We start from the raw sequence: 27983 nt of genomic DNA, 5'->3' as shown, positions 1-27983 counted from the left end.
TATATATATATATATATATGAAAAAATTTCCAGTTAAATCCAAATTCTCCAAAACAACGATTAACTGATCAATAATCAGGGTACAAAGTATTCCAGTTCTAAACTCACCACACACACACACACACACACACAGAGGACCCAAGTAAGAAAATTTAGTCAAAATACTATTCTACTTAAGCTGTATAGAAAAGAAAACCCAATCAAGGGAAAATTCTATTCTACTTGAGCTTTCAGCTTTATACAAAAGTTTCCACAGAGATCCCAATGCAAACATGACTAATTAGTAATTAGGATAATTTTCAGTAAACGATCACTCGCTAGTCAGTGCAATATTAACTGCCAAAGTGACACTGATGTCAATCCTTGAGAAGCCAATGACCACTAAATTCCCCTCAGGCACCAAAGTATTCCTCAGGGACATAAAATTTCAAACCAATGGCCTGCGATCACAAAGAAAATTTTGTGCAGAAAATAATAAACCTTCTTTAACCCAGGATATTTATGTGCATCAAACAACGTCATATATAATGCTGACTGCCACAGCACACTGGAAAAGTAATGGTTTTACCAGCCTTGCTGATGTCCAAATACTAAAAAGCATTTTCAGATATACAAAAAATTATATATATTAAAGAAGGGCTATTGTTGGGCTAATCATCTAATTGAACTTCAAAAATAAAATACAAAACTTCAGCTAAAGAGAAGCTAAGAAGCCTCAGACTGCAAGACCAGCTTAGACCACTATAAGTTGGCATCAAAACTTCAGACAAAGAGGAAGCTATGAAGCCTCAGACTGCAGGACCAGCTTAGAGTCTTAGACCACTATAAGTCGACATTATGAAATGCTATTTGACAGTTTCATAACGTAAAGTTTCCAGGACAATCCTAGTTATATCATCCCAAATTTAAGTCATTTATAGAGTACTTGAAAGAGATATTTTCTGGAATTATCACTACAAAATGATCCCGCAAACCAGCCAACAATCAAAGCATTGAAAATTGAGATCAATGCACTCCTCCATCAGGATGAATTCTTCTAGCGTCAGAGATCAAGATCCATTTGGTTACCAGCGGGCGACAAAAACACAAAGTTCTTCTGCCAAAGGGCCAGCTAACAACGTAGGAAAAACCATATTTCTGGAATCACTTCTCAAACCAGGGTATGGTGCACATCCAATGACCAAATTGCCGAGACAGCCACCAATTATTTCCAGGAATTATTCACATCCTCCAACCCGGCAGATTTTAGCCGGGTATTGAACTCAGTGGATCACCTAGTCACTCCAGCAATGAATACAACCTTACTCCAAAGGTACAGGTTTGAGGAAGTCAAGCAAGCATTGTTTCAGATGCACCCCTCAAAATCCTCCAGACCAGATGGTATGTCCCCTTTCTTCTTTCAAAAGTATTGGCATATAGTGGGTCAAGATGTGACAATAGTAGTTCTTTCAGTTTTAAATTCTGGCCACATGTTGCATAAAATGAATTTTACACATATTGTACTAATCCCAAAGAACAATGAATTGAAACACATGTCTGATTATAGGCCCATAAGTTTAATGTAATATCCAAAATTGTTTCTAAGGTTATAGCTAACCATTTGAAACATGTCCTCCCTATGGTGATCTCTGATGCACAAAGTGCTTTTGTCCCTAATAGGCTTGTCACTGATAATACTACTATAGCATATGAGTTGTTACACAGGATGACGAATCGAAGAAAAGGACAGATGGGACAAATGGCAGTCAAGCTAGATATTAGCAAGGCTTATGACCAAGTGGAGTGGGGCTTTTGACGCCAAATAATGGTAAAACTGGGTTTTGACACTAGATGGGTACAGTTGGCTATGAAGGCAATCACAACAGCCTCATATTCAATCATAATCAATGGGAAGCCATGTGGTATCATTAAACCATCAAGAGGACTAAAACAGGGTGACCCACTATCCCCATACTTGCTCCTGCTTTGTGCTAAAGGTTTGTCTGTCATGTTAAGAAAAGCCAAAAAGTGCCATAATTTGAGAGGTATAAAATCTAGCCAACAAGGGGTGTGCATTTCTCACCTTTTGTTTACTGATGATAGCCTCTTATTTTGTCATGCCACTGTGGAGGAGTGTCAAAGATTACTTGATCTCTTGGGGACTTATGAAGCTGCATCCGGCCAAGCTATCATCTTTGTTTTTTAGCACAAATACCAAACCAGAGGTGAGAAGGGCTATCCAACAGATGATGGGGGCAAGAACTATGGCGGATTGTGAAAAATATCTGGGACTACCAATGGTGAGTGGAAAATCAAAGGTCAATACCTTCAAGGAGCTTCAAGAAAAAATCACAAAAAGGGTGATGGGGTGGAAGGAAAAGCTTATATCCAAAGCAGGTCGTGAGATCCTAATTAAGACGATCGCCCCAGCCATACCCACCTGCTCCATGTGTCTATTCAAACTTCCAAAAGCCATTTGTGACAAAATTAACTCCCTTCTATCAAATTACTGGCGAGGTCAAACCAAGGATGAAAGGAAGATCCATTGGATTAATTGGCAAAAATTGTGTAAAGAAAAAAAGAAGGGAGGCATGGGGTTTCGTGACATCTCGGCTTTCAATTTGGCAATGCTGGCTAAGCAAGCTTGGAGGCTCATTCATAATGAACAATCACTCTTCTATAGGGTGTATAAGGTGAGGTATTTTCCTAACTGCAACTTCTTGATGGCAGAATTGGGCTCTAATCCTTCTTTTGTTTGTAGGTCACTGTTAACTGCAAGAGATGTGTTAAGGGAGGGGTCTACATGGCAGGTTGGGGACGGTAGCAGAATCGGGGTTACCACACACAAATGGCTCCCTAACGCACCAGTGTTCTTACATGAGCCCAATGAAGAGATGAAGGTATGTGATTTGATAGACCAGAGCTCACGGCAGTGGGATAGGGGTAAACTATCAGCAACATTCACCCCAAGAACACGTGAAGAAATTTCAACTCTTCCCCTCAACCATCTTGATTCCAGGACACGCTAATTTGGACTGAGAATAAAGCAAAAAACGTTCTCTGTGAAGACAGCATATAGAGTAGCTCTTCAACTGAAATCCGCTGCCTTGGCTAAACACTCCTCGGCTTGGGCACATGTCCGTTTGCGAGAAACGTGTGGACGTTGGTCAGAGGTCAAGTATAGAAATGTAGTAACGATGCAGCTGATTTCTTCCTGCTTTTCAAACACATGCAGAACGTGCTGGAGGCATCGGAGCTGGACAGGTGGGCAATCACGGCTTGGAGCATCTAGAATGCACGAAATAAATACTACTTCAAGCACGTTCAGTTACAGCCACGATGGATCATGGAAAGTGCAGCTAGTTTGTTGACCGAGTACCAAAACCTTTTGGCAGCACAGCAGGTGTGATGTTAGAGCTAGATATTTCAGTTCTGCCTATCCTTGGTTAGGCTTTGTATGTCACCCTATCTGGGGTTATGACTGAGATGTAGTCTGCACCCCCTTATGCCATTCTGTTTTAGTTTGGCCTTACTTGTAAACACCAGAGTATGTTTCAATAAAATTGTCTATCTTTCGTTCAAAAAAAAAAAAAAAAAAAAAAAAAAAAAAGAGATATTTTCTGTTCTAAACTATTAAGAAACTCTAGCAAGATTGCCATCTGAAAACCTTATTAAAAATTTTAAAAAGGAAAAAATTATAAAAAATATCATGTTCCAGAGGCAAAAGTTTCACTTGTCTGGATCAAGCATCACTGAGAAGTAGTGTGAGCAGACAGAGAAAGGAAAGCACAATAATACAAAAATACAGGTAAAACCGATTGGAAAAAGAATCACACAAGAATGGAGGTGAAAAATTATTGAATCACAAGACTTAATGTGGAACAGTGAAACAAGACTACCACATAAAAATAATAAATATGCTCCAATAAAACCAAAATTTTACCTCCGCAAATTTAATATCAGCATCACTGTGATCATTCTCTCTCCCAGCTGCATCACCAACGTAAAAGGATCTACAATGCAGAGATTCTTTTGGAGAATTAAATATTATAAAATTAAGTATCCAAATTGCTATGAGTAGTAGGGGCAAAACAATAATATCATGTACTTTATATATAAATAATATTTTATGTGTTAGAGTTGACTTATCAAACCCTATACACCTTCACTGTAAACATGGTATCAAAGCCACCAACCCACCGTTGCTGTTAATCCTCCAACCACCACCCACCGATACTATTGTCGCCGGCAACCATAACAGCACCTCGCTAGCTCCGACAACCCTAACAGAGACCTCTGACGATATCGATTTAGTGGCTGAAGGAGTTGTCCGGCGCCAATGACCCTCTCTCGGGTCTCGCGACACCAAATCGATGTCGCCTAACTGCGAGAGAGGCATGGTTTTACTCGCCCTCCTCCGGCAAGCCATCGTAGCCCACTCGCTAATCCACGCGCCGCCACTAGAGTTTTTCAAGTGGGGGTTTCAACCATGGTCTGATTTTCTTCTCTTCTTCAATACGTTCTCTGATTATCTGTTCAGGCAGCCTTGGGTTGATTTGTTGGACTAGACTCTGGGGGTTTCAACCATGGTCTGATTTTCTTCTCTTCTTCAATACGTTCTCTGATTTGTTGATTTGAGAATCATACAATAGACTTTTGTTGGGAGTTGTATGGTAAACCCTCGGCTCATCAAGCTAGTTTTCAAGTTCAAGAACAGCCTTCACAGTCACTTCCACCAACATCCAGAGTAGTCTCTATTCCTGAGGAAGAGTACAATCGCCTCTTATCTCTGCATTCCAACTTTGTTGGGTCTGATTCTACTGCTACTTTGGCTCAACATGGTACTTCCGCTGCTTGTCTTGCCACTCAGGACCCTTGGGTCATTGACTCAGGTGCTACTGATCATATGACAAATACCTCAAGTTTACTCTCTGACCTTGAGCAATCTAGTAGTCTTCCCAATGTTACATTGGCAGATGGCTCAGCCACTATAGTTTCTGGATTGGACACTGCCAATCTTAGTCCTAATCTTTCTCTCTCTTCTATCTTATATATTCTTGATTTTCCTTTTAACCTTTTATCAATTAGTAAGGTTACTAAAATTTTGAATTGTGCTGCCATTTTTTTATCCACTCATTGTATCTTTCAGGATCTCATGACGAGGAAGATTATTGGTGGAGGGCATGAAGCCGGTGGACTTTATTACCTGGATCGATGTGGTTCTTCCCGTTTAGCGGCTTATCATTTGTCTATCTCGCCTGTTCAGCATCATTGTCGCCTTGGTCATCCATCTCTCAAGAATTTGAAGTCGTTAGTTCCGTCGTGTCGTCAAATTGAGTCTTTACAATGTGAAGCATGTCAGTTAAGTAAACACCATAGGTTGCCTTTTGCCTCTAGGAGTGAGAGTAGTGTTAGCAGTCCTTTTCATTTAGTTCATTCTGATATTTGGGGTCCAATAAACACTTCCTCATTGTTGGGATTTAGATATTTTGTCATTTTTGTTGATTATTATTCTAAAGTTGCCTATCTTTATCTTATGAAAGAACGGTCTGAATTGTACTCAATTTTCAAATCATTTTATATGGAAATAAAGACTCAGTTTAATGCTTCACTTCGTATTTTTCGGTCTGATAATGCTTGTGAATATTTTCATACATCTTTGTCTCAATTTTTTGATGATCATGGTATAATTCACCAATCTTCATGCCCCCATACTCCACAACAAAATGGTGTTGCTAGACGCAAAATGCGTCATTTGTTAGAGGTCACTCATGCCTTAAAGATTCATATGCATGTTCCCAAATCATATTGGAGTGACGCTGTTCTCACTGTCTGTCACCTAATTAATCGTATGCCTTCCACTGTTCTAGGTAGTCACCCTTATACTGTGCTTTCTCCTGATGCACCTTTGTTTCATCTACCTCCTAAGATCTTTGGTTGTGTGTGCTATGTTCATATCTTAGGTCCAGGGAGTGACAACTTGATCCTAGATCCATTAAATGTGTTTTTCTTGGTATTCTCGTACTCAAAAGGGATACCAATATTACTCACCTACTCTTCGGCGTCGTTTCATTAGTGCCGATGTCACATTTGATGAATCTCAGTCCTATTTCTCTCCTTCGGTTACTAGTGACAATTCTCCTCCTTGTCTTCCTCTCCTACCACCTGTGTCTCCTATTAAATCTCCTCCAAAACCACTCCAGGTATATTGTCGTCGGCAGAAACCTCCAACAGAGACTTCTACCCCGCCTAGTGATCCGACTCCTGATCCTACATCTCTTCCAATTGCTTTGCGCAAAGGTTAGCATTCTTGTACCTCTCACCCTATCTCTCAGTTTGTCTCTTATGGTCACTTGTCTCCATCTCTTCATGCCTTTACCACATCCTTAAATTCTACTGTTGTTCCTAAGTCTGTCCAGGAGGCTATGTCCATCTCTAGTTGGAAGTCTGCTATGGAGGCAGAAATGTCGTCCCTATCTGAAAATGCTACTTGGTCTTTAGTTACTCGTCCTCCAGAGAAAATTACTGCTGACTGTCGTTGGGTGTATACTATGAAGTATTTGTCTGATGGTTCTATTGAGCGTTTGAAGGCTCGCTTGGTTGCCAAAGGGTATACCCAGACATACGGTGTTGACTATGCCGAGACATTCTCACCTGTTGCTAAAATTTCTTCTGTCCGGATTTTGATCTCCTTGGCTGCTAATTTGGGCTGGCCATTATTCCAGTTAAATGTTAAAAATGCCTTCTTGAATGGTGATTTGAAGGAAGAGGTGTATATGGAGCAACCACCTGGGCTTGTTGCTCAGGGGGAGTCTGGAAAAGTGTGTCGGTTGCATAAGGCCATCTATGGTCTTAAACAATCTCCCAGAGCTTGGTTTGGTAAATTCAGTGAAGTGGTGTTAAAAGTTTGGATTGCGACGTTGCCACTTTGATCACTCTGTGTTTTCTCATACCTCTGACAGAGGAAAGATTTTGTTGATAGTATATGTTGATGATATTATAATCACTAGAGATGACAAACAAGGTATTGATGATTTGAAAAGATACCTTCAAAACTCCTTTCGAACTAAGTATCTGGGTAAACTTCGTTATTTCTTGAGTATTGAGGTAGCACGATCTAAAGAAGGTATCATTTTATAACAAAGGAAGTATGTGTTGGCTATTTTGGAAGAAACTGGCTTGTTAGGATCTAAACTAGTGGAGACTCCTATGGATCCTAATGTCAAATTGTATGAAGATCAGGGGGAGTTGTTATCTAATGCTGAGAGATATCATTATCTGGTTGGTAAACTGAATTATCTCACAATTGCTCACCCAGATATAACAATTTCAGTTAGTGTTCTGAGCCAGTTTATGAAAGATCCTCGCCTTCCACATTGGGAGGCAGTTATTCAAATTGTGAGGTATCCTAAAACACATCCAGGCAGTTATACTCTCCAGCTTGAGGTGGAGTGTTATGAGTAATAGGGGCAAAACAGTAATATCATGTACTTTATATATAAATAATATTTTGTATTAGGGTTTACTAATCAAACCCTATACACCTTCACCGTAAACAACACAAATAAATTCCTATAGAAGAATGGACAAGATAGCACTGAAAATTTTGCTCAATGTTGAGAAAATCTGTCATAGAAACAAAGCAAAGAAACAAAGGGAATGGAAAGTTAACTGATCCATATCAATGGAAATGCCAGAGTTGAAGTGCTTCTCCATAACATGCCACATCCCTGGTTTGGGTTTACGAAAGGGGTCTGCTGCCTGGATGGAAGATTCACCTAACCCACAAGCTATAAAAACCTGCACAAAGATAATTGCAATTCAACTTGCATATTTTACTGGATATTTTTCACATCAATGCGAGCTATTATTTCATTGAATAAATTTGATAGGACAAGTGATACAATAGAGGCCCTAAACCATATATTCCATTTCTTTTTGAAAAATAGTATTATTGCCTATAATTTTCCTATAAATTTCTAGATACTCGGCCCTACAATAGAGGCCCTTGATTTGTCAGAAGTTTGGCAAGGTACCTTTGGTAGACACTGAAATATAGCTTTTGAAGGATTGTGCCGCATTGCAATATGTGGTGTCTTGACGGGAATGGAATGTGAGATGCTTTAAGGGATGTGAACGGTCTATTCTTTTTTTGAGATTAAGGCCCCGTTTGGTAGAGTATCTTAAACAAACTTTTTCAGTTTTTAAACAACATTACACGCATTTTCACCTACTTTTTCACCCACATGTATTTCAAAAAGACTCAAAAAAACATTACTCAAACTCCTCTACCAAACGGGCCATAAATCTCTTTTTTTTTCATATTTTACTGGATTGGAGTGTTGCTTTTAAACCTTTTCCCTGTTCTAATTTTCTAGAAATGCTTGAGCACTGTAATTTGAAAGATTACTTGTACTACTCCCCAAGTACATCCCCGGCGTACACGGGTGCTTCCTTTTTTGATCAACAAAATTTTCATTTCTTATCCAAAAATAAATAAATTTCTAGACCCTCGTTTGCTCTTGCCTTTTGTTTTCCCCATCTTATTAAACTCTAGTAAATTTTAAGCCCTAACCATTTCTCCTACAACTTTTGACCCTAGATTCACAAATTCTCCTAATCCTAAACTCATGGCAAGCACATAGAAAGATTTCCTGCATCTATCTTACGCCAACTGCCTTACTGAAAAATTCGAAATTCAGGTCCGAAGAACTAGAGAACCAGAATAATTTGAAACTTGATGTCATGGCAAAAAGATTTGATTGTCAACTTCTTAACATATATTGGTAATAAAATTATGAGCTTATGAACCAAAAATAACTAAATTATTTTAATCCATCTACCAAATCCCCTGATTTCCAAAAAAGTACAGACTTAACCAAAAAAAGATTTCACTAAAATTGGCTTGTGATTGTCAAAAGGATTTGGTTATCAACTTCTTAACATATATTACTAATAAAATTAAAAGCTTATGAACCAAAAGTAACTAAATTATTTTAATCCATCTACCAAATGCCTCGATTTCCAAAAAAGTACCTACTTAACCAAAAGATGATTTCACTACAATTGGCTTGTGATTGTAAATAACATCACAAAGACACACAAAGACTACCTGAATTGGGACATTTACTCGCTTGATAAAATTGTTGAGGCGTCCTATTTTTGAGTCCACCGCTACCTGTCTCTTTTTCTTCCAGCGCTCAATATTTGATTCATTGGTGAAGATTACCTGATGATGATGGTTACAATAGAAAGCTACAAAAAACTATTGAACCAAAACTGCCATGCTAAAGTAACACTTACAAATTAAGAAAGAAAGAAGTACTGTAAAAAAAATGTGGGAACTACAGCACAATTATTAAAATTTCAACTAACTTTCAATGAAGAAGGGAAACAAACCAGCTTGAAGCCATCATTGTACAAACCCTGTAGTTTATCAGGAACTGAAGGATACATAAGGGACCATGCATCTGCACCTACTCTGAAAGAAAGTAGAGCAGAATATCAGGTTGTTAATCAATTTATTCCAATAATCTTAGTGAGATGAATTTTACACATGAAAAATGTTTCCGGAATTAAACAGGACAACCAATCAGGAGAGAAATAGTTTACATAGACTTTGACCGTGATCATTAACAGTATAAGCTAGCTAAGCAATCAATACAGGTTAAATTCCCAGAGCATTCATTTTAATCAAGTAATCAAACTGAGACAAATAACTTATCAAAAAAAAAACTAAGATAATCACGAATGGAGAAGTCAGATAATGTTAGAGATCCAACAGTTTAACATTGTATGGCTGATTCAACAATTCTGATAAACTGCCAAATTTGGTTTTGGAATCTTTCTCAGCAATAACATAAACAGCTCGATCAATTAATAAGCTGGCCAAATTGCACTATAGAGAAGGAATCCACCAGGTATAAATAACATTGCTTACCACCAGTCACAAAATGAAGTTAAAAACTTGACAAATAAAAATAAACAGATCATTATGTATAGTAAGAGCTCCAGAGGGCAAAAATCACTCTTAGGAAATGAACAAACTTGTCAAGCAAATTACATTCATAGGAACCACCACCCCCCCCCCCCCCAAAAAAAAAAAGCTTGGTAAATTGAATAGTGATTTGGGATGTTTGTGTGAGGGATTACAGGATTACGTCAAGCAAAATTTAATATTTTGCTCAAGCACTTGTTTTAGGAACAGCATTCCTAGTGAAATACTCTTAGAGTATTCTTATCAAGTGTGTCAAATGCCAAATATTTGGCATTTGACACACCAAACTCTAAAAAACCACTTTCATCAAGTGTTTTAAATGCTATAATATTTAGCATTGATGAACAGTGCAATCTCAAATTTGAGACCGCACTGTTCACAAATTGTAAAACTTATATTTTTTTTTATTCAGATGGGCCCGCTTTCTTTAAAAGAAAGAATAAAAATTAAATGAAGTTGTAAAAAAATGAATAAAAATATTAAAGAAAAAATATTTAAATGAAATTGTAAAAAAAATAGAATGTTTGATGTCTGGTATATTATAAAATGAGGTGTTAAAATTATAAAAGTAGTGTTTTAAAATTGTAAATGCTAAAATTTTTACAATTGTTGATGAGAATGCTCTTAAAGCATTCACATCAAGAATGCTAAAATGCTATTAATAACAACCAACACACAAAAAAGACACTACATCAAACATGTCAAATGCTATAATTTTCTACACTAAGGTACAATGAGTTGTCATCTCTAGCAGCTCACTATAGCTGAATGTTATAATAAAATAATACAATTTTATTTTCCCATCACACGTGCCCCTCTTTCCCTTTCCTTTGTCTATTGCAGTTTGCTTCTCTCTCTCTCTCTCGTTCTCATCTTCTACCTCTCGATTCTCACATGTCCCAAGTCTCTCCCAACTACATAGACTCTGATCTCGACCTTTGCTTCCAATCACTCAAAAAATCTCAACCTTCCTCCTCATCCGTTGTTCCTCAATCTCAATCTCAATCTCAATCTCAATCTCAATCTCAATCACACAAATCAACCAACGACAACAACTCCGATCCATCTGCCAGATTCGCCGCTCTTAAAGCTAAGGGCTCTTCTTCTTCTGCAGAAGATCCCCTCTAGAGTCGCTTTCCTTGTTTGGACTGCAACTTTGGGGAAATGTCTGACTGTTGACAATTTAAGAAAAAGAAAAGTTTGCATTCTAGATTGGTGTTATATGTGCAAGTGCAATTGTGAAAGTGTTGACCATCTTTTCCTTCATTGCCCGGTTGCCATGGAGTTGTGGGATATGGTATTCGGTTTATTTGGAGTTTGCTGGGTTATGCCAAGGTCTGTTGTTGGGCTTTTGCCTTGCTGGCAAGGTCGTTTTGGTCGCCATCGTAATAGAGATATTTGGAAGGCCGTTCCTCATTGCTTGTTGTGGTGTATTTGGAAGGAGAGAAATAGTAGATGTTTTGAAGACATCGAGAGTTCCATGCTTGATCTTAAGTCTCTTTTTTTTCGAACCTTACTTGATTGGTTCTCTGTGTGGAGAAGCCATCCTTTTCTTTCTATTTTGGATTTTCTTGACTTTTGTAATGTTCGTCTTTGATTTGTTCTCCCTTGTATACTCCCTGTGTACTTGGGTGACTCTCTCTTTTTCATATCAATGAAATTTTCTTTATTACTTATCAAAAAAAAAAAAAAAGCGAAATGGGGTCCATAGCGAAACTAGTCCAATCCAATTGGGTATCGAAATCAACAAATCGGCAGGACCTGAAGGAGATAGCAGAGAAGATTAAGGGATCGGAGAATTATTCAGAGGAAAATGACGCCGAATTGGATAATTATCCTAGTCGGATTTGAGGGATTGGAGATGCGAGACGAGTGAGAGAATGAGGTCATGGCTTATTGAGGTGGACGACGTTGTTTTGCCATTGTTGATGGTGGGTGGGTACGGTTTGTGGTGGGTATCCGTTTGATAGGATTTTCTGGATTGTGCAATGGTTGGTGGTTGTGGTTGTGAAATGGCTGGTGGCTGTGGTTGTGAGATGGCTGGTGGCTGTGGTTGATTTTGGGTAACGGTGGTAATGGTGGTGTTGTGTTGGTAGTTGAAGTTTTATGGTTTTATTTTTCAACTGGTGGTGGTCTTGGTGGGTTTTGGGTTTTTCTGGGCTGTTGTGTTTGTGGCGGTGAAAACATGTAAAGCGGTTAGGGTATTTAGTACTCGAACAAAGAAGCATGAGAACCTCCACCCACCCCATCCTCCAACCCACACACACCACAACAGAGATACAAACCTGTTCCCTTTGGCAAAGCCATAAACCTTAAGAATGCTTGGGGCCTTGATCTGTGGCTAAAACTGCCTAGTAGTGTTTGTGAAAGTGTGATGCGCAGTTAAGCGCAAAGGTCTCTAGACCCAGATGTAAAGAACAAAGCAAAGGACTGTCATCATTGTCATCACAACGTTTATAACCCTTGTCATCTTCTTGATTGGCTATTACTGGTGCTAAGCGGTTTGTTTGATTTATTTCTCTCTTCTTCTAAAATTAATTGAGTTGAGAAGTAATAATAGATTCGCTTATGTCTAGTGTATCACACCACAATATTTGGTATCTGTATAACAATCAAGGGAGATCCAACAGTTAAATTCAATAATACATATCTTTTTTATACAAAAAATAAAAAGCACTAAAAAGAACACTTGCACTTATTAGAAAAGTGCAATAAGACATCTGAGGTCCTCATACTGTTTGGTACTGTTTGGGAGCATCTTCTCTTAGTAGGAGTTTCCCCATGAGAGGAGGCTTGGCTACCTCGGATTAGTCAACAAATTTTTGTTTTTCTTTTGTTTTTCCTGTTGTCATGGGAGGTTCCATTTTCGTTTTAGTTGAGTCAAAAACATTAGAATTCTCAATTGAAGAGGAGATACTTTTTACATGTTATGTATTTACTCTATACGTTGTTGTCATGGCTAAAGAGAGTGTGAGGCTTTTGCTAGCTATTGTGAAGGATCTCATGTCCAATGTATCTGCTAGAAATTTAGCGCGTACCTTTAGGGTTGGAGATAAAGTTTTTATCCTGCAATTGGGCTCCAATGCATATGGTAGTTTTTTTATGATCTCAGAACTTATTCATAGCCGCCGAAAAGGTTTCATTGTGGTGCCGAAAGGAAAATTGGGTAGTGGTTGGAGAGGGTTTGGATTTCATCTACGGAAGGCTATCGCTCCTGAGACTCTTGCAATCAAACTGCCATCCCAGTCTGTCTTGAAACCAACAATAGTGGAGAAGTGCCAACAAAGAGATACCAAAACTCACATGTTAGCAGTGGCAGAAGGCTGTCGGAGGGAAGATGGTGGAGGTAATAAAGGAAAGCAATTAATTCCAAACTTTCAAAATTTGAAAAATATCCTAAGTAGTCAAAACCAGGATTTTCGTGAGAGGAATGCTAAGAAGGAAAAAGCAAATATTGGGGCGAAAATTTTGTCGGTTATAAATGGCATTGTTTCTAATGGCACGGAAGAAGGATTGATTTTGGATGTCTCTTTTAGTATGGAACGTGATCTGGATGGTAAGTGGAAGGTCAAATGGTCTAGAGTCCATCAAGTGGGCCCAACTCTTTTGAAACCCATGGCTCCCCACTTTAAGCCCACCAATGCATATCCTTATAAGCCCAACCCCAAACCCATTTCAGAGTGGAGGCCCAAACGGTACAGCACCCTTGTTGCGCACCCATAACCATGTTTCCATTCGCCATCAATCTCTCCCTCAGAAGTCGAGCTCTAAGTTATGTGTCCTGGCAAGCACAGAGTTGGGTCCTTTGGTGTCTTCGAGTTCGGATGCAGCAATATGGGTCTCGGCAAGCACCAAGATGGGGAGTCTGGTGTCTAGGAGAACCGATGTAGCAAGATGGGTCCCAACAAGCACCAAGATGAGTCCCCCAGTGTCCTTCAGTTCCGATGCAGCGGTGACTAGGCCGATTCAATTACAATTCAAAACAACAAGCACTGCAATACTAACCCCAGTAGTGAACTACTCTTCGATGGTGCTGCAGCTAAGTTTCTTGGCTTCGATGAGTCTATGGAGACTCTAAAGGGGCCGATACCCACACCCAATTGTGATGAGGCCTTGCAACGCAACCTTCGATTGATCCTTCAAGAGCATTCTGGCAATGTCAACAAGAAATGGGGTAATTCTAAGCAATGGATTCTTGAATTACGTAATGGGAGAAGGGTGGCAATTCCGATTCAGATCTCTTTGCCATTGGGTGATGCCATAATTGGTTCAGTTGAGCAAAACTAGTTGGTGGTGGTTTCGTTGAAGTCTTCAGACTACATGGAGATGTCAAATGTTCAGGTTAAAGAGGATGAAGTTGTAGTGGAGAATTGGGTCTTGGATACCTATTCAGTGGATGCTATCAAACGAATGAGAGTCGCTTGTTGCCTCTATCTATTGGACCACTAGCTTTCTCCATGCCATTGGGTGCCATGGATAATTATTGTGAAGGACAAGTAGAAGTGGGTGTGGAGAAGTCCATGGAGAAAGAACTTTACTCAGATTGGTTCCAAAGTAGATTCAATGAGTTTGATGATTTCCTAGGGACATCTCTAAATGGTTTGGAAGAGCAAGCAACCAATTTTAGTTGGCTGTTGAAGCTGAGTTACTTCAGAGGGTTGCTAAGGAAAATAATGCAAGAAATTTGAAGAGTTCAGGAGTGGCAGGACTAGGGGAGATGAGGGGTCTATTCAGCTCCATTAATTATGCACTACATCAGCAAGGCGTAGTGGTACTAGTTGGGATAGGGCTTTGCTTGTTTCCCTATGACGTTGAAGCTATTATCCTGGAATGTTAGAGGTTTGAATGAGTTGGAAAAGCAGCTCTAAATACGTAATTTGCTGCGTTCTTGGAGGGCTAATATTGTTTGTTTGTAGGAGACTAAATTGGAGTAGATTACAAGAGGTATCGATCGAAGTATTTGGAGTTTTCCTTATATCGATCGGTTGTATCTAGGTTCTGAAGGTGCTTCTAGGGTTATTTATTTCTTATGTGGGATCGTAGGATTATGGAAAAAGTGGAGGAAGCAGTGGGACAATTTCAGAGTCTTGCAAATTTAAAAATGTTGGCAATCAGTTTGAATGGGCTTTCATGTGTCTACGGTCCAAATTTAAACAAGAAACATCGAATTTTGTGGGAAGAATTGGTAGGTCTTATCAATTGGTGGAATGTGCCATGCTGTCTAAGAGGCAATTTTAATATAATCTGCTTTCCATCAGAGAGATTAGGGGCAGTAAGTTACTCGTGCTATGTATGACTTTTCTAACTTTATCTCTCTTCATGGGCTAATGGATATTCCTTTGGAAGGGGGCACTTACACATGGTCCAATTCTTCCTCTGCATCTAGAATAGATTGGTTTCTCTTCTCTCTACTATAGGCAAATTATTTCACTCACTTGTCCCAAGAAAGGATGCCTAGAGTCTTATCGGATCACTTTCCAATTTTGCTAGAGGGTGGGAGTCAACAGAGAGGGAGAACTCCTTTTCATTTTGAAAATATGTGGTTGTGGACAGAGAAGTTTGTAGACAAAGTGCAGGTTTGGTGGGCATCTTATTTGTTTCAGGGATCTCCTAGCTATGTTTTGGCTAATAAGTTAGCGGCTTTGAAATTGGATTTTAAAAAGTGGAATGAAATGGGGTTTGGCAATGTCACTGTTAAGAAGCAACAACTATGGAGAAATTTGGATGCTTTAGGCGTTAAAGGGAAGACTCACCCTCTAACAACTGAGGAAATATTAGAACAAGTAAATCTACGTACTGAAATTGAGAAGATCACTTTATTAGAAGGGTCGGGGTCACATGCCTCAGCTGAGAAGGCTCCAGAGTTGTCACCGAGAACCGGCGAGTTGGGTGGGGACCTGTCAAGGGCTGATCGGTGTGTGGATGAGGTTCTGACTTGCGATTTTTCAGTGGGACCACAGTATAGTGAAGGATCGGACCCCCACGGCTCTGTCGAAAAGCTTCTGATGGTGTTTCTAGGTTCCGGCGAGATGGGTGGAGTCCTTCCAAGGTCTGATGGGTACGGTGATGAGGTTGGGGCTGTCGGTGGTCTCTCGGTGGGCTCTAAATCAAGCGGGGCTGAGGTGGGTTGTTTAGGAGACACTATGATGGGTGCCGATAGTCCAACGGAGGACTCCCCAAACTCCGGGGCTGTTCTAAACTCCGATGGGCAGTCAGTCATAGCTGAGCCCGCTGTTTCCCCGCCTCTATCGGTTTTTGAACTGTCCGATACGATCCACCACCACAAGCTACTGGGTAAAAATTGTTTCTCTCCCCTTTCTGAGCTGGGTTTTGACTCTAAGGAAGATGAACTTCTGTTGTTGGACTGGGTTAACCCCACGAGGTCAGGTAAGGATGAGGAGGGTAGGGATGCTTTGGACTGTGTACCTTTGGCTAAGTGGGATCCTCACGGGGGCTTGGAAATAGTATCAGAGGATGCACTGGATGATTTTCTTGTGGGGGAGGATCTGGAACCTTCTGTGTGGGTGAAGAGGAAGATTAAAGGCTTTAGTAAATTTGTGGGATTTCCTATTGATTCATGTGAGCAACAGTGTATTACCTTCTTTCAAAAGCTTGAGAAAGTGTGGGAAAATCAAGCTACGGCAAGTGGTCTTCGTCGTAATACCTCTTCAACTAAAAAAGGTATGAGGGAATTGAGGAATTTAGTTTCTTCCGTCAACTATGAGGGGCAAGTTGGTCGACAAACCAGAGGGATTGAGAATTCCTGTGGGGTGGGTTCAGTTAGTTGTCCATGAATTTGAAAATTTTATCTTGGAATGTGAGAGGATTAAACAATCCTCAAAAGAGGGGTACGGTGAAGAATTTACTCCCGGAGTGGAAGTGTGATGTAGTGTGTTTCCAAGAAACTAAATTGGATTTTGTTAATTCTGCTGTTGTGAAAAGTCTTTGGAGTAGCCCTTTTGTTGATTGGGTAGTTTTGGATGCCATTCATACAGCAGGGGGGGTTATTTTGGCTTGGGACACGAGGGCATATCAAAAAATGGATTGTCTTGTTGGGTGCTTTTCTGTTTCTATTTTGTTAAAGGGAGTGGCAGACAGTTTTGCTTGGATATGTACAGGGGTGTATGGTCCGAATGCTGATGGTCTTCGGGATGCTTTGTGGACTAAACTTGATAGTGTGAGAGGGAGGTGGAGTGCAGCTTAGTGTGTTTTTGGTGATTTTAATATCATCAGATATCTAGCAGAGCGTCTTGGGTGCACTTCTTTTAGTCCAGCCATGTTCAAATTCTCAGACTTTATTGAGAGGAATTTTTTAGTTGATATACCTTTGGTGGGGGGTGGGTATACATGGTTTCATGACTCAAAGAACCCTTCTATGTCTAGAATTGATAGAGTGTTGGTATCTGCTGATTGGGAGGATCACTTTTTGGATGTGACTCAAAGGCCTCTTCCTCGAGTGATTTCGGACCACTGTCCTCTTCTGGTGGAGGCAGGTGGAATGTCGAGGGGAAAGTCTTCTTTCAAATTTGAGAATATGTGGCTTAAGGTGGAGGGGTTTGTGAACCTTGTGCGAGGTTGGTGGAATGGATACCATTTTGTGGGGTCTCCTAGTTATGTTTTGGCTTGTAAATTGAAGGCTCTTAAGGGAGATTTGAAGCATTGGAATAAACATGTTTTTGGGTATGTGTCTTTTAGGAAAAAATGCTTGCTGTCTGAGCTTTTGGACTTAGACGTGAGGGAAGGGATGCACTCTCTATCACCGGCAGATAGTGCAAGAAGAGTTGAGATAAAGGCTGATATTGAGTTTTTAGCTTCTTTGGAGAAGATTTCTTGGAGGCAGAAATCGAAGGCTTTGTACTTAAAAGAAGGGGATAATAATACTAGGTTTTTTCATAGGCTTGCTAATTCTTATAGACGTACAAATACTATGAGAGCTATGGAGGTTGAGGGCATTTTGTATGAGGATGAGTCTACAATTAAAGATCAAGTGGTGGATTTTTATAAGTCTTTGTACCAGGAGACTGAATCTTGGAGGCCCACTATTGATGGTCTAGAGTTTGCAAATCTGGATGAAACCGATAGACTTTCTTTAGAAAGGGAGTTTGAGAAGGAGGAGATCATTGCAGCCCTACGGGAGGCTAAGGGTGATAAGGCTCCTGGTCCAGATGGCTTTACTATGGCTTTCTTTCAAAAATGCTGGTGTGTTCTTGAGAAGGAGATCTTGGCTTTTTTTGCAGACTTCCACAAAGAATGTATCTTTGAAAAATCTCTCAATGCCACCTTTTTGTGTTTGATACCCAAGAAGCTTAGTGCTGTCAATATTAGAGATTTTTGCCCTATAAGCCTTGTGGGTAGTTTGTACAAGCTACTTTCAAAGGTCTTGGCACATAGACTACGTTGTGTTTTAGATAAACTTATTTCCAACTTCGAGAATTCTTTTGTTGGGGGAAGACAGATTCTTGATTCTGTTCTTATCGCAAATGAATGCTCGGACAGTAGATTGAAGAGTGGTATTCCGGGTGTGATTATTAAATTAAATATTGAGAAGGCTTATGATTATGTCAGTTGGAGTGCCTTATTTTACCTTATGGAGAGGATGGGTTTTGGGGAGAAGTGGGGGAGATGGATGAGAATATGTATTTCTACTGCCCGTTTCTCAGTGCTTATTAATGGGTCTCCAGCTAGTTTCTTTGGCAGCTCTTGTGGTCTTCGCCAAGGGGATCTTTTATCTCCACTCCTATTCTTATTGGTAATGGAGGTGTTGAGTAAAATGTTGAAAAGGACAGAAGATGGAGGCTTCCTCAGTGGATTCCAAGCAAATCCCAATGCAAGTGGAGGTTTGCATATCTCTCACCTTTTGTTTGTTGATGATACTATTCTCTTTTGTGATGCATCCGAGGAACAATTATTACATATTCGTATGGTTCTAATTTTCTTTGAAGCTATCACAGGATTGAAAATAAATGTTGGTAAGAGTGAGATTGTGCCGGTTGGTGAGGTTGGGAATTTGGATGCCTTAGCTCGTATTTTATGTTGTAAGGTAGGCTGTTTACCCATGTCTTATTTGGGTATGCCTTTGGGGGAACACTATAAGGATTCCTCAATATGGAACCCGATTATTGAACGGATGGAAAAGAAGCTTGCAGGTTGGAAGCAGTTATATTTGTCAAAAGGGGGTAGACTTACTTTATCGAAGAGTACCTTATCAAGTCTCCCTACTTATTTTTTATCTTTGTTCACTATCCCACAACATGTGGCGGACAGATTAGAGAGGATTCAGAGGAATTTCCTTTGGGAGAGATCTAATGATGTTTTTAAATTCTCACTTGTTGCTTGGGAGAAAGTTGTGTGGCCAGTGGAGGTAGGTGGCTTGGGGATCCGGAAAATTGGGTTGTTTAACCAAGCTTTGCTTGGGAAGTGGCTATGGCAATTTGGGAATGAGGTCTCACGTTTATGGAGGCAAGTTATAGCTTCCAAATATGGGGAGGCCAATGGGGGATGGTGTACTAGAGTTGTTAGAGGGACGCATGGATGTGGTATGTGGAAGAACATTAGGAAGGGGGCTGAGAGCTTCTTTGGCCATGTGTTGTATGCGGCGGGTGAGGGTTTTCGTATCAGATTTTGGTATGATCCTTGGAGTAGCCCTACTGCCTTGAAAGATTTATATCCGGCAATGTTTGCTACTGCTGTGGATAAGACAGCTATGATTTCTGATTTGATTGAGTTTGCACCGGATGGGGGTGGTAGAAGTTGGAATTTACGCTTCCGTCGTGCTTTTCAAGATAGGGAGACAGGGATCTTTTATGATTTTTTTGCGCATATATCATCCAAGTTACCTAGAGGGGGTGATGATACCATGATATGGCAATTGAATCTTAGTGGTGTTTTTGATGTGCACTCCTTTTATTTCTCATTGCTAGCAGTCCCGTTGGTGTCTTTTCCTTGGAAGAGCATTTGGTGTGTTAAGGTACCTAAAAGAGTGGCTTTCTTCTTATGGACAGCTGCTAGGAGTGGGATTCTTACTATAGACAACCTCATTAAGAAGAATTTACCTCTTGTTAATTGGTGCTGCCTTTGTCGATGTGAAGAGGAAACTGTGGATCACTTATTGATCCATTGTAAGTTTGCTCATACCTTGTGGGGTGTTGTCCTTCGTTTGTTTGGGGTTCAGTGGGTGATGCCAAACAATGTTGTTTCTCTTCTCTCTACATGGTGGAATTGGTTAGGGAGTCACAGTTCAGATATGTGGAATATGGTTCCAGCATGTCTTATGTGGTTAATTTGGAAGGAGCACAATGCCCGAATTTTTGAGGAAACTGAGAGACTTGTAGACTCTGTGAAGTCTTTGCTACTTAGGACTTTGTTTGATTGGTCCCGTATTTGGGGGTTTACGCATTGTCATTCTTTGTTTGAATTCCTTAATTCTGTTAGCCTCTCTTTTTGATTGGTTTGTATTCCTTTCAGTGCAGTGAGTTTACTATTGTAAATTCATTGTACTTTTGTTATCAATAAAGTTTGTTATTACCTATCAAAAAAAAAAGATTAGTTGGAGGCAAAAGTCTAAGGTGCTGCACTTGAAGGAGGGGGATTCCAATACAATATTTTTTCACAGAATGGCCAATTCGAATAGAAGAAATAACAATATTGAGAATCTTATGGTTAATGAGAGTTTTTCTTCCAATTAGGATATGATTGCTGATTGTATTACTCAATTCTTTATGAATTTATACTCTGAGCAACAAGATGATCGGCCATTTCTAGATGTGTTGGAATTTCCAACGATATTCGGAGAAAAAGCAGACTGAGTAGAGAGACCTTTTGACAAGACAAAGACTTTTGAGGTCATTAAGGATTTTAATGGTGACAAATCGCCTAGACCTGTTGGTTTTCCTATAGCATTTTCCAATCTTATTAGGAGATTCTCAAACCAGATCTTATGACTGTGTTTCACCACTTTTATGCTAAAGGTCAGTTTGAAAAAAGTTTGAATGCTACCTCCATTACTCTCATCCCCAAAAAAAAAAAAAATACAGAATAGAAGTCAGGGATTTTCACCCTATCAGTCTTGTTGGGGGGTGTTTAGAAAATTATTGCTAAAGTTTTGGCTACTTGACTACGCACGGTCGTGGGCAATATCATTTCAACTTCACAAAATGCTTTTGGAATGTAAGTGTTTTTAGGGATGCCAACAATTGGGAATTGGTGGCTTACTTGAGCTTCATAATTACCATATATGGCTCTTCTATAAGGGGGATTGGGGAGGATAAAATGTGTTGGAAACTAGATAGAAACAAGGGGTTTATGGTTAGTGCTTATTACTCTCTTTTAGTTGGCAATAATGATTTATTTTTCCCTTGGAAAAGCATATGGAAGTAAAAGATCCCTTGGAAAAGCATATGGAAGTAGAAGATCCCTTCTCGAGTGGCCTTCTTTTTTTAAACTGTTCCTTTGGGGAAATGTTTGACGATTGACAATTTAAGAAAAAAGAAGGTTTGAATTTTGGACTGGTGTTATATGTGCAAGTGTAATGGTGAATCAGTTGACCACATTTTCCTTCATTGTCCGGTTGCTATAAATCTGCGGTCTATGGTTTTGGGATTATTTGGAGTAAGTGAGGTTAAGCCTAAGTCAGTTGTTGGGCTCCTAGCTAGCTGGCAAGGTCAGTTTGGTCGCCAACGAAATGGACATATATGGATAATTGTTCCCCATTGTTTAATGTGGTGTCTTTAGAAGGAAAAGAATAGATTCTCTTTGTTTTTTCTTCTTGTATTTTCTGGGTTGCTCTGTGTTTTTCAGGCATAGAGTAGCCGTTCGTATATATATAATTCTTACTTATCAAAAAAAAAAAAAAAAGGAAAAGAATAGCACGTGATTTGAAGATAATGAGAGATCTTTGCAGACCTTAAGTTATCTTTCTTTAGAACCTTATTGGATTGGTTGTCGGCTTTGCAAAACCAACCCTTTACTTCTTTTCTTGATTTTCTTGATTTATGTAATTTTGGTACTTGATTTGTTAACCACTGTATACTCCATGTGTACTAGGGTGTCCCTTTTTTGACATCAATAAATCTTATTACTTATAAAAAAAATAAAAAGTGTAGTTCTTTGCACGCTTTAACTGTCTAAAGCACTGTGGCTGTTGAGCTATGTGCTTTGCACCTTTAAGTAAGCTTTCAATAACGTTACTGCATAATGCCTATCATTTGAGCAAACATCATAATCATGTTAACAGGCTGAATGGAAAAATAGAATACATGTAGTTAATGCCAATAAGTCAAATGAATCCCACGTAGAGTTGTAATCCAATACATGTCCATGTTTCACATCAAGTTATGGTCCAATACTTGAGACAGCTTGTTTTTAGAAATTTCTTTCATACTATAAATCTATTTGCCAATACCTTGTATTGCTCCATTTGTTTCGTCATAAATGTTTTCTAGAAAATTAGACATTTTCTAAAAAACCATCTCATTTTTCTGTGTTTGGTATTGACCTTGAAAATGAGCTAAAAACGTTTTCTACCGTTTAGTATGCACAAAAAATCACTTACATTTCTTGCATAATTCAAAACATGTATAACGTGTATATTGTGTAAAATAATTACATAATCAAAATAAAATAGTACATAACCAAGAGTGTTGTAGTTCAATTGATCGACACATCCTAGTGTTTCTAACGAAAACATCCATAATTCAATCCTCTTCCTATTGTAACTCTCAAATTATCAATATATATAGCACATAAACATTACAAAAAATTATATAATTTTGTATAATTTTTTATAATTATATGTCTGGTAGCCAAAGGTAATCTAAGTAGGCAAAAATAAATGATTTTAAAAAAAAAATCATAATAAATTTTTTTTTTTTAATTTAATTGCTCAAACATAAGAAAAAGCCATACCTCTTTAAAGATGTTTTTACCAGGCATCCATCAAAATCAAATGCTGCAATTTTATTTGAATTGTGAAGACCATCATCCTGCAAAAAGTGAATCATATAGACCTTGTGACGAATAAAAACTTTTTTTATAGGTAATTGTAATTTATTAAAAAACAAAAAGTGTATCAGGAAGTGTACAAATCAAAGAAAAGCAGCAAAGCAAAACATGACTAGAAAATAAAACACAACGAAACCAGCCGTATAATTAATGGAACAAAAGTAGAGTATCTAGGAAATCCATCAGAGAAACCGTGGAGAGAGTGGACAACCTAGGAATGTGAAGAATAAAAACTTAAAGCTTTTTCTGCTGAGCATTGTTATTGTAGACCAAATATATTAGTGGGCACAAGTTCACAAGTGCAACTTAAGACTTGTAAGTATGTGAAACAAAGTAATTTTTTCCTCTTGATAAGCAATCATATTGCCAATAACAGCTGTAAAATAAATACATGCCAGTAAACAGTAAAAAATGCAGGAACCAGTGTTGTTTGAGCAATCTTTAGGGTTTAGGCTGAATATGTCCAATAGAATTTTGAAAAGTAAAAAAATACAATTTTGGCGTCATATTTATTCATTGGAGAAAAGTTTCCTCTAATGAGAAAACAGCGGATTGGAGTAAGTCAGTGCAGATTTTTAATCATAAATAAAAAATATATTTAATAATAATATTATACCGCATATTCTGTATCCGAGACCAAACAAGCAACCTAAAAAAACTTTATATAATACTATATTCTCACCTGTTCAAGAAATATTATTGTCTTGAACGCCTTCCATTTAGGTTGAAGTGTAGCATCCTGCGTCAGGAAAGTATGCAAGAAATAGGCAATTAGTATGATGCTACATAGTTTTCAAATATAGATCAGTATTACAATCAATATCTACTATGACCAACAATAGATGTGCAAAAACCATTGAATTGTTAGACAGAGAAAAGCAACAATGGGAATGAATCATACTTTGTACTTGTCCTTGATGTCAGAAAGAGAGAAGGCTATTTCTAGGTTGGGTTCCCCATGAGATGTTGATAACTACAAGCAATTGTGTGAAAAGTAAAGATCAACAAACTTAAATACAACTGAACAATTAAAGGGTAATTAAAGAAGGTAGAGAAACAGTGTACAAGATGAACTGTACTAAAAGAAATGATCCATAATTGTCAATAATCCACCTAAAGTTAAAGCAACAACCTATGTGATTAAATGCTTTTTACATGTGGCCACATTCGCCAGGAATTAAGTGCAATACATATGACCCAGCAAGCGACAGCTTTCATGGGTAGAATCATACCCACACCCACCAGAAGAAAATATGGAATGGCTGTAGTAGAATTGTAAATGGTGCACTAAACTTATTCCATAGAACATCGAGATCCATGTCAAAATTGTTATTAATGTACTCATGAGATGTATATATAATGCATTGTTGTGCATGGGTTACAACAAGACAGATAAATGCACAGGTGAACTCATTTCAATCCACACTTTCAACTTGAATACACATTGATAGCATGACCATATTCTTATGAAACTAAATAATGTTGAGAAATAGTAAAACATATTGATTCTAAGATCATCGGGCTTGGGCATATTCTAATGTTCGGTACCTAAATTACTTCAATAATTATGAAAACTGCAAACTAGAATAGTTGTTTAAAGTTCCTTGGTTCAACTATTAGACGTCAAGTTTTAAAAATTTTAAAAAAAAAAAAAACATAAATTCCACGCAAAAAAAAAAGTATTGTATCTTTACCCAGGTCCCATACCAGTAATCAATACTTGATAGGATTGCTGCACAATCCTGAAACGCTCAATTTCTTAAAGAACCTATTAATTAGTAAATTATATTATTATCATAAAACCAGTTGAGAGAATGAAACAGATTTGGCTACCTTGGCTTTTTTCGAATTCCCGGATTCTTCTACTTCATCCTCGTCTCTTTTGCGAACCTGTTAATGGGAAAAAAAAAAAAAAAAAAAAAAAGGTATTTGGTATTAAGTAGAATGGTGACGAACATTTATATTTATTTAGTTTGTGTGTGTTCTATTACACCTTTCCATCTTCTACAGACTTATCCAGCAGTTCCTTGAGCGCTTCCTGATCACTAGTCTGCAGTGAATCGAAGCCCTTAATGGAGTGGAGCGAAAGAGAGGGTGAGGGTGAGAGTGAGTGTTGGGCTGAGGCAAGTGGGAAACAATCCAAATGGTGCCATTTGGTGATGTCGAAGCCTCGCGCGTCTCGGCTCACCATTCCCACTCTGAGAGACTTCTTGGCGATTTGTTTCGCGCACTTCTTGCAAGACGACCGGTCCGACTTGGCATACTCCGCCATGATTTTGATTTGGTACTGAGAAGAAGAAGAAGCCATTGCCGGCTTTTTTATGGAAGCACACTTCGGCGGCGGTTGCCTTTGCCAGTTGCCACAGGTAGCTAGTAGATACCAATATCAATATCAATATCAATATCATATGCGTTTACCCTTTCCGGCGGTGAAGCAGAGCTGTTACTTATGCCCTTACAACTAAACTCTTTTTTCAATTTTTATTTTTGACAGCCAGAGAATGATTGGTCAAGATATAATTTTAGAAGCTTTTTAGTTTGTCCGGCGCAATGTGTAATTGTTGAAAGAAGCGGGTCAAGTTGGATCACAATGTAAATTCGAAAACGTTTTAGGGTAAAATTATCAGCCTGTGAGAAGATGAATATGTGGGACTAAAATATAATTATTTCTTATGTCTTCATTTCGGAGTTCATAAAAGAATGAAATGAAATGATCATGAGAAATAGAATGGAATGTATTTAAGTAAGGGAAAAGAATGGAATGGAATTAAGTAACTATTTTTTTATTTGATAAACACACACATATAAGGGAAGGGGATGAGATAAGAGGATACACTCACATACTAACACCAAAACTGCATGTCAGCAGTTAGTGTCGAGGAACAAGTAACCTTGATTGGATGTTTTAATATTAAGAAATGAAAATGAATGAAATGTATAAGCAATCTTATTTGGGAGTAACATGGAATGAATGAAATGGAATCATTTTATGACAATATTAGTATTAGACCCCTATTTTAAAATAAATGATTGAATACATAGGGGTATTTTGGGAGTTTTAGTAAAAAAATCATTAAATCTAATTTCATTCCCTCCTATTCCTCCCAATTTCGGGAGAATGAAAATTTGAGGTTTTAAGGGAATAGAAAAGAATGAGTGTTCCCTCCTATCCATTTCATTCCCTCCTACTTAAACTTCCAAACAAGGAAATGAGTTTTCCATTCTCTTCGTTAAAACTCTTAAATAAGGGAAGGGAAGAATATTATAAAAGTATTATTTTCGTTCATTTATTAGGATATGTGCCCTTTAAATCTTATTGTAAGATGCTATGTATGACATTATGTATGATATTATGTTGTGATTAATAAAATTGTTTTATTATTATCTAAAATAATGGTAATATGAATATTTTGATATTATCATATAGTCCATGAGATGCATAGTATGTGATTTATGTGATTTAGTCACAAAAAATATAAATAACAAATTCTTTGTAAATTCAGAATTTTAGTTCGTAGTCGATGATGAAATTAGGCATTTCATCTGCGAAGAATATAACATATCAACTAAGATGATTTGTCTTGATGATGGAAGTAAAGACTTCTAGTTGATATGTTGATATGTTTTAAGAGTTAAAACATACTGAACTAAACCGCTGGAAGATTTATTATTCTACTAATGGCTGTCAAATGAATAATAAATCTAACGACTTCTATTTACATGAACTCTTAATCCTAAGAGAATAATGAACTTGATCATGAAGCGTAGGTTGCTTTGATATATCAAGAGTGAAATCTAAAGTTATAATCAAAATTTCAGTACGTTAGGCAGCTGCATTTTATGTTAATGGAACATATATTCTTAAAATGGAATTCATAATTTCTTAATGGAGATATAAAATATTCTCTTGAGATAAGTTTAATAGGTTTGGTTATTTAGAGTGTTAGGCCTAACCACTTTAGTAAGAAGTTACTAAAGTAGATATTAATGAAATTGGATATCATAAATATATGATGAATAACTTAAAGGATTAAACTAGATACTCAATGATTAAGATATAGTAATCTTCAAAGTGACAGTCAACATTCATGATTTTGTATTACTACAAATATTTTATGAAAGGGTTGTATGTATAATAAAGTCTTAGGATATAATTTATTAATAAGGCCTAAAGTGCAATTATATTTGATGATGCGAAGAAAATCAGTAGGCTGGATGTTTCGGACTTCTAAAGTTAGCGATTGTTTTAAAGGCCTGAAAAAGAAAAAAGAAAATATCAAAGGTGACCGGGGTGGACCGGCCAATATCCCTTCGATGCCAAAGTTAGTTTCTCTCATCAACTCTAGAGTTCCAACCTTTTTGGAATTGTAAAAACATACATTTATTTGGTCTGAATGGGTATTTATATAAAGCGCCCTAGAAACGGTTATTAGATTTGTAATTTCCCCTGTATTTTAGGAGATCAGACGGTTCAATGAAAACTTCCACAACCATCATAGGAGTTATACTTTTTTGTGTAAACGTCCTTGGAAGTTAAGTGTTCAATAAAGAGTTATAGCAATGAACTTGGATCTCACACATGCCTTGGAACAATAACAGTTTGATAACGCACCTTTCAGAGACTTTCGTGAGCAATTTGGAATCAAGAATCACTATTCCTCACCCTCCCACCCACAAGCGAACGGCCAAGCAGAAGTAGCAAACTGATCATTGCTAAAAAATAATCAAGACTCGACTTTAGGGGGTGAAGGGGGTATAGCCAGATGTGCTGCTAGGTGTTCTTTAGGCTTACAGGACGACTGTGAGGACTCCAACAGGAGAAACCCCTTTCAAGCTAGCTTACAGAAGTGAAGCAGTCATACCTGTGGAAGTTCATATGACTAACCACCTCAGACATACCGAAATTTGAAGGAAAGTCTAAGAAGGGGGATGAGGAGATTACCTGGCTCTGGAAGAAGAAATACTAAGGACGCTGGAATACTTCTAAATGAGGCAATGGACGAAGAAT

General features: G+C 38.2%; 1 protein-coding gene across 4 annotated transcripts; it reads right to left on the bottom strand.

Annotated features, from left to right (window-relative positions):
- Positions 1-33: 33 nt before the first annotated feature.
- On the bottom strand, positions 34-25529 carry LOC142641587 (polynucleotide 3'-phosphatase ZDP). 4 transcript variants are annotated; one of them, XR_012845428.1, is made up of 10 exons: positions 24969-25462; positions 24809-24865; positions 23877-23948; positions 23658-23714; positions 22880-22956; positions 9355-9460; positions 9092-9208; positions 7652-7779; positions 3923-4008; positions 34-440 (listed from the first exon to the last, which is right to left on the bottom strand). XR_012845428.1 is itself a non-coding variant. In XM_075816036.1 (10 exons), exons 1-10 carry the CDS (start codon positions 25281-25283, stop codon positions 393-395), a joined length of 1023 nt encoding a protein of 340 aa, XP_075672151.1. In that variant the 5' UTR covers positions 25284-25529; the 3' UTR covers positions 34-392. The 4 variants fall into 4 exon arrangements, 3 of the variants coding, with proteins under 3 accessions (XP_075672151.1, XP_075672150.1, XP_075672152.1); XM_075816036.1 differs by having other exon boundaries at positions 3923-3992; positions 9379-9460; positions 24969-25529; XM_075816035.1 differs by having other exon boundaries at positions 3923-3992.
- Between the last annotated feature and the right edge of the window lie 2454 nt (positions 25530-27983).

Source organism: Castanea sativa, chromosome 6 (assembly GCF_040712315.1).
Source record: "Castanea sativa cultivar Marrone di Chiusa Pesio chromosome 6, ASM4071231v1".
Classification (NCBI taxonomy): Eukaryota; Viridiplantae; Streptophyta; class Magnoliopsida; order Fagales; family Fagaceae; genus Castanea; species Castanea sativa.
This window is presented reverse-complemented; position numbering and strand designations above follow the sequence as displayed.